At 56.4% G+C, this 7,583-nt stretch overlaps 1 protein-coding gene across 1 annotated transcript; it reads right to left on the minus strand.

Moving 5' to 3' along the window:
* Window positions 1-287: 287 nt before the first annotated feature.
* UFM1 (ubiquitin fold modifier 1) lies at window positions 288-7,366 on the minus strand. Its single transcript, XM_028526954.2, has 6 exons — window positions 7,254-7,366; window positions 7,122-7,178; window positions 5,404-5,461; window positions 3,835-3,874; window positions 3,059-3,091; window positions 288-1,999 (listed from the first exon to the last, which is right to left on the minus strand). Coding segments are annotated over exons 1-6 (258 nt in total). The 5' UTR covers window positions 7,256-7,366; the 3' UTR covers window positions 288-1,931.
* Window positions 7,367-7,583: the final 217 nt, after the last annotated feature.

A 7,583-nucleotide genomic window follows, 5' to 3' on the forward strand; every position in this document is an offset into this window, starting at 1 on the left:
GTGGCTGGGCTCACCCCGGCCCCCCAGGCACGCGCCGTGGCCTCCCCGGCTGGCGTCTGGAAGCACGCGCTCACTTCTGGGGCCTCTGCCGCTACCTGTGGCTGAGGGCGCACCGGCCCTCCCCCTTTCTTGTTTTGCTTGTTTTGCGCTGGCTCAACAGGTGTGCTAACTGAAAGTGTCAATAACGGAGTAAGAGTAGAACCTGCGGTTTACGGCACAACAAACTGTGGTTCTGTAAACCATCCCGTGTCAGCGACGCATTCAAAGAAACACTTCGACACGTGCCACATGAAGAACTTACAGGTCACGTTTATTCAACAACAGAATGTCTAATTCTTCAAGGAAACGCTTTTAAGAACTTATTACAGTAAAATTTTCAAAATCAAAGAAGAAAAATAGTAAATTACTTGACGGCACAGGACAGCGTAAACTTGTTCATGTGGCAGCAGGCAGATTCTGTGCTGGAGACGGGGGGATCCAAATGAAACAAAAAAACCGGGGCAGGGGCATTCACATGCTGCTGGCCGACCGAGGTCAGTACTGGGAAGGACCACAGGCATCTGAGCGTCAGACTTTGTGTATGAACCTAAGAACTCGCCCCAGCATCGGAAGTGTCCTTTTCTAAGCCAGCAAAGACTGTCCCCTCGCAACCCCGAGTCCCGGTGCTCGTGTACCAACACCAACAGCGTCTGCGCAGCTGCTCACGCCCAGCCACCCACGTCTCACTCGGGCTTCCTCACGTTTCCCTGCCCTCTGCCCCGGGGAGCCGAGGACCGCCCCTGGGGCGGGGCGGAGCGTGCCCACGTGACTCTGGCCCACGTGACGCTTCAGTCCCGAGAACCCGCGAGGACTCGCCGGGAGCTGACTGCACGTCCCGGGGCCAGGGCCCGCAGGAGGCGCTCCCCAGGGTCCGGGGTCCGCCGCTGCCGCCCAGTGGGTGGAGCACCGGGCCCCAGTCACCGCACACCGCCCCTTCCCGGCTGGAGTCCGGGGAGACCCGAGGCGCTCTGCCCGCCCCGCCCAGGCTCTCGGACAGGGAATCCCGAAGCTCCGGGAGGGCAAGGCCTCCCCTCCCCACCCCTCCCCCACGGGCCCATCTTCACTCCCCCTCGACCGACCACGGGCCTTTGTTGGAGCTCTGCTGGGCGCTCCCGGTCTTCTTTGTGGCCCCTCCTGAAGGCGCCTTAGACCGTGCCCCCGGGAACCCCTGCTCTGGGCTCGGACCGGAAGACTCAGGTAAAGGAACGCAGGGCTCGGCGAGGGCACTGCCGCTTCGCTCCGGTTCTCACCGTTGCAAGCGCCGGGCTCTCCACGACCAGACTCGGGACTCCGGTGCGGGGCATCAGTTCACACGCCGAAACGAGGGTGGATCGGACACGAGTGACCGTGGGCCCTGCTCTTAAATCACCATTTATACGAACACACGGGGCCTGAAACTTAAAACACACCTAAATGACAAACAGGGAAGGCAGTTAGGTGTTCACCGATACGTTTGCATCCTTTACTGTACTCGGTATACGCTTAAGAATTCAACCGCGTATGGTGAGCCTGCAAGTCAGATCCTGCCCAGCAACCTGCCACGTATGATCCATGATCTTTTTACAGCTTTAACTTAGAGACAAACAGGAAGGTTCAATAAATTTAATCGTCCAAGTGTCCTCGGAGGGAATCATCGGAAGCATCCTCCAGTAAAATAAACACAGTGGGAGTCCTCTCCCCCAAAGGAAGGAGACGCACGAGAGGCAAGACCTTGGGCGCGGACGGGCCCCTCCTTCCGCGAGGAGCGGCAGCGGCGGGAAGGGGCAGAGGGCGGCCTCTCATTGCGTCGTCAGCCGTCGGGGTTTGCACAGCGTTTCACATGCCTGTTTCAGCTCGCAACAACACCAGGACTCCTCTGAAAGGCAATCCTATCTTCCAAGCGGAGGGGGGCATCAGCAACTTCCGACGCGGTCTCTAGGAATGATTCGCAGCTCTGAGCCATGCTTTAGAAAAACGTTGCCTACACAAACAAACAAAACACCACGTCAGGTGTGCAGAGGACAAGTGGTCTCAACGGCCCAGCGGCCGCTGCACAGGGCGAACAGAGCAGCGGGGAGTGAGCAGGCCCCACCGCACAAGCGCCGTCAGAACCCCGGCCCAGGCCTCGCGGCCCCGCCCACAGCCCCGCCCCAGGCCCGCGGACTCTGAGCGGGGCACCCCCGCGAGAACGCTGACCGGTCCACCCAGCGCGTCGCAACTGGAATCCGTTTAATCACCAACACTCGCTTGGTGCACAACAGAACACCCACGCACAGGAGAATCACGACCCTTCACGGCCACAGGAAACCCAGGTGCAGAGACCCGCCGATTCAGGCCGGGCCCGTCACCGGCACCTCCAGCTACGGTGCGAACCGAACGTTTCTACAGCCAGGGGGCAAAACCTTCGACCCTCGGTTCAAAGGTGTCTACACTGCAAAGTGCCTCATGATTTTCCGTGAAGAACCCTTTCAACTCATTAAAACGACATGCCTAAAACACTTAAGTTCAAAACATTAACAATTTTAAATCCCTCTTCAAGAATTTCAACCCCAAGATCCCTAAGGAAAATACAATTTTGTTATACGACAGAGTACTTTAAGTACGGCTCAAGACCGAGGTAGCTTTTCAGTAAAACATGCTTAATTTGATTCAAAAGATTATAGTTAGATTACACCAGCCACACAGGATCCGTTTAAAGATACCAGACTGCCCGTTACAGAGTCGGCGCACTCGGGCCGGTTTCTAGCCCGAACCTCGGTGCAGGGCTCCTCCCGGTCCGGCAGCGGCTGTGCCCGAGGGGTGGGGTGGGGCGGCCGCCAGCGCAGCCTCCCCTTCGACCCTCTGCGGGGCACCGCACCCCGTCACGCTCGTCACTCAGGTCTCCGCACCGCGGACACGAAGCTGGCCGTCACGTGCACTGGCACGAGTTCCTGCCCAGACACGCGGGGAAAGGCTGGCACTCGGCCCGGAAACCCGCTGTTGTCCCACCTAGTCCACGTGCCGCCCCGCCCGTCTCCTCGGGTTTCGGACGGGCACTCACCAGCGGTCTGCGCGGGGTTTATTCCGATGCCATCTGGAAGACAAACGACAAGACCGCCTAGGTCATTCCACCGCTGAAGCGGTCCCACGGCAACAACGGACGGGCCGAGAACGCGAGACGCAGGCGTTGCGGGCGAAGGACGCGCCGACACGTGCCGCTGCCGCGCGTGCGCACGTCCCCCGCCCCCTGGGGAGGCCTCCGCCCTCCAAGCCGCTCCCTAGGCCCGGGAGTGCAAGCTCCGCGGATGCCCGTAACAGTAACAGTTTACAGAGCCCCGACGACCCTAAAGCCTTCGGGGGAGCAGGCCAGCCCTCCTCCGAACGGAGAGCCACGTCGGCCCCACGGCCGCAGCCACCGCGGAAAGAGCAGTTCTGTCCGGTCGGCCTGCTGGCGCCGGGAGCCACCGGGGTGCTCTGGACGCGCGGCCACGCCTCGCCCGGCTGCAGCGTTTTCTTACGGAGCAGGGCACACGGGACAAAACCCTCAGTCCCGCCAGCAGGCACCAGGTGTCAGGCGGAGCGCAGACAGGGCCCAGCGAAGGCACGTTCTAGCTTCGTGACTCTGCAAGCGCTCACCGACGCCCCTCACCGAAACCGCCGCAGTCAACACAAGTTACTGCGGTAATTAACTCTGGCGGAAGCGTTCACGGTTACGTGTGTCCTGAATGTCGACGTACATTTTAGGCTTTTTTACATTGAAGCCAATTTTAACTACTTTGACTTCTGCATAATGTCTATAGCTCTGACGCAATAAATAGAATTAAAATGAATCCTTACCGTTTGTAATAATGGCACTCGTGGCCGCAGGAACTTTAAACTAAAGGGGAGAAAACAGATTTTAGACACAGACACTGCGCAGGCGGGTGGCTTAGCAGGGAGGGTGCACATATAATTCCAACACGTGCACATCGTTTAGGGTAACACCATCCAAAAAAGTGCTACCGTAATTGGCTTTTTAAAAAAATAATATTGTCCCGTAAACACATTTGACTGTGCCTAGGACTGTGAAATGCACCGTATTTTACTCACTACAAAAACGAAAACACCCCATAAAACCGACCGACCAGCAGTGACTCTGTGCCCCGGCAACGCTGGCTCTTGTGGACTCAGACGTGTCGTTTAGATCACGTGTCACCTTCTCACCAAAGGAGAAGAGCAAACAGCTGCTCGGAACGTCCCTGCACTTCTCCGTAGAAAAGCTCAAATCAACCCTCTGTGGTGTTTGACGGGAGGCCCCACCCCCAGGGCCCCTGCCTTCCTCGCTTCTCCGTGGACCGGGCTGTGGATTTGGACCCCCCGGGGGGGGGGCGGGGACACTGAAGGTGCCTCCAGCAAACCGCCGCCAAGTTCGCTCCGTACCAGCATGGCGCTCTGAATGCGCAGCGTCTCGGTCCACACCGTTACATTTCTACTCAAAGGCGCTGAGTCGGGCGGAAGGAACGGGCGTTAACCACATTTCCCCATTTCACAGATCAAGGGATCCGAGGGACAGAGGAACCGAGAGGCTGGCTGACGTCACACAGTTAATGACATTTAAAGTGGCGACGCTGTCTCCCGTGGGTGTCACACGTGGGTGCTATTTCTACCCAAGCAACCACCCCCAGAGTCAGGTCCAAAGTGATGCTTTATAGAAGCTTCTAAGGATAACTTTTATTTCTTAAAAACAGAAAGCCAAAATATTTTAATAAACTAGATACTTTCAAAAACAACAATTTTACTGACAGTCCATACACAAAAATTTGAAAAGTGTAATAGGCATTTAAAATATTGTAATTCTACGATCAAAAGCAGTAAAAATGTGAGTATTCAGACTACAGTGACATGTCGCTATTTAAAAAACTTTACATATCATCAAACCTTTTCAATTCAATAAGAATTTGCCTTTAATTTTCAATGGTTCCACTGAATAGATGTGTCAACTTGTTGAACTCATTCTTATGTAAGTCTTAACTTTCATTCCACTTGTATCTGTAAATAAGCTTAACTTTTAAAAAAAATTTTATTGGTTTTAGAGATGCAGAGGAAGGGGGAGGGGGGGGGGAAAGAAGGGGGAGGGAGAGAGAGAGAGAGAGAGAGAGAGAGAGAGAGAGAGAGAGAGAAACGCTAACTTGGTCCACCTGGTCATGCACTCACTGGTTGCTTCCTGTGTGTGCCCTCACGGGGGATTGAACCCACGACCGTGGTATATCGGGGGACACTCTGACCAGCTGAGCTGCTCAGCCAGGGCAGAGCTTAACTTTCTGGGGGCCACATGGGCGTGGTGGGTCAAAAGCGCCCGCAGAATGGAAAGTCGGGGACACACCGCCCAACCCCAGTCCACACCCGCTGTTCCGATCCCGCACTTACTTCTTCTGCTGCAAACTTTAGGACGGCTGTGAAAGGTGTACTTTCAGGAACACTGAGTCTGCAAGGAGTAAAAATAATTTTTTAAAAAGGTCACTTTTAAAGCTCTTTTGTCCCCCACAACAGCTACTGTAGCAGACCCACACAAATCCGTCTTTTAGTATGAACGCCGTGTATTCTGACTGCACATGACAGCCACTAACGCTAAGACTAAAAATAAGCAACTGGCCGATCACTGAGATGGTGGTGCACACAGCTCCACTTGAGAGCCCGAGGCAGATCCGATTGGAAAAGTGGCGCGGCTCGATTTTCACTAGAGTCCAGCCCCGTGTTCCAGCCCAGCAAGACTGGAGACAGAACAGCAGGTTTACAGAGACGGGGCAGCGTTCCAGATGTGCTGGGAAGAGGAGAGACGTTTTCCCTGATGGCTTGAAAGACACGGGGGAAAGAACTGTGGGAAGTATGAAGATAAATTTTAAAAACTCCTTTCAGAGAAGAGGAAAATAAGCAAATCTGGGAAATGCAGCAGATTGACGGCTACGACCCAGCACAGTCATGGGGTTTCGTGAACCCTGTCCTTTGCTCCGGGAGCATGCAGGCCTGGGCGGAGAGCCCAGGGGCGCAGTTCACAGCTGGCGATTCAGCCACTGCTCTGAGCAGGATGTACTGGGGGGCGGGGGGAAGGCGCAATTCCAGAGCTGAGGGTGTTTGTAAGAGAGTGACGCCCAGATGGACCAAAGCCCCTCGGCTGGGTCAGAAGGAAAGGCACTGGGTAAGGCATGGGGGAGAGGGAAAGTTTAGAAGCTGATCATCAATGAATACAAAAAAAAATTTCGAAGAAGAAATATGGGAGTAAATCAGCTGTAAGAAGAAGGTGTGGTTATTGAAAAGAGTGTTGGAAAATGACATGTTATAGGTGGCGCGATTCGCGTGGAGACAAACGGATCAAGACAAGGAAAGGCGAGGAGGCTGCCGGGGTCGCAGAGCAAAGTCACGGAGACCGACAACAGCGTCCGATTAGGGGGCCGCGGTAGTAATTATTTATCAACTCATTGCTATTTATTACGCACAAAATCCCACTGCAGACCCGACCTCGGCTACATCTAACGTGCCTCCCAGCCAGCTGCGACGGCCTCGATCCCGTTCACCTACAGCCATGTCAAGGTCCAGGTGGAGAACCCAGGTTAGAAGGCCCAGGTTAGACCCGTGCCCCAGGCGCGAGGATAAAAAAGGCCCCGCACGAATAAGGGCCCTATCTCTGCGCATCACTCCTTGCTGGATAAGGTGTAAGGCTAAGGTCTCACACAGGGCACGCGTCAGACGCCCAACAGTAATAAATGTCCAGGTAACTTGGGACCCTGGACGGGGACATCTCCTCTTCCTTCCTCCAACAGCTGTTCGGCGGGGAGAGGCCTTTCCAACCGCGAGCGGTCAGGGACTGTTAAAGGATCCCCATAATCATTCTCGGAGCCCGGTCCACTGACCGCCCGTCCCACCCCCGCCCCCCGCCGCCCCAGCGAGTCAGCCCCGAGGAGCGGTCCCGCGCCCCGCACCCCTGCACCCCCGCGCCCGGCCGGGACCTGCGCTCAGGTCCGGGTGGGCCGGGGAGGCTTCCAGGAGCGCGGGGAAGGAAGGGTGCGGACTGCCGGGGTGGGAGCTGCTCGGGGCGCCAGGCTCCACCCGGCCGGCCCCGCTCGGCCCCCCGCGGTGGAGACACTCACACTTTGTACGGCAGCCGCGGGTCGGACGTCAGCGTGATCTTAAAGGAAACCTTGGACCTGAGGAGGAGAGCGGGAGAGCGTTAAGGTCGGCAGTGGGGTCGACCACCGGCGCGGCCGCAGGCCAGCACTTACATCGTGGAGCCGGTCTGGGCAGATCCGCCACCTTTCCGAGGAGCGGCACTTCCGCTTCCGCCGCGGGGTCGGAAGCGCCTTCGCACTCAAGTCCACGTCTCCCTGCACGCTGGGGGTCTCCAGGGGTGCTGCTGTCCAGGGCACTGCCTGAGCATCGGCTTCGGATGTTCGTCTAGGCGGAGACCGCGAGTTACAAATGCCCACTGATTTTGCATTTAGTGTTCTGAGAACGACATATGGACTGCATGGAATCAGGATTTTCCTAAAAGCAGTTGTTTGCTTCTATATTTCTGTCAGGCACCACAAACGTGGGTCAGGTAGTAGGACTGT

Source organism: Phyllostomus discolor, chromosome 11 (assembly GCF_004126475.2).
Source record: "Phyllostomus discolor isolate MPI-MPIP mPhyDis1 chromosome 11, mPhyDis1.pri.v3, whole genome shotgun sequence".
Lineage (NCBI taxonomy): Eukaryota > Metazoa > Chordata > Mammalia > Chiroptera > Phyllostomidae > Phyllostomus > Phyllostomus discolor.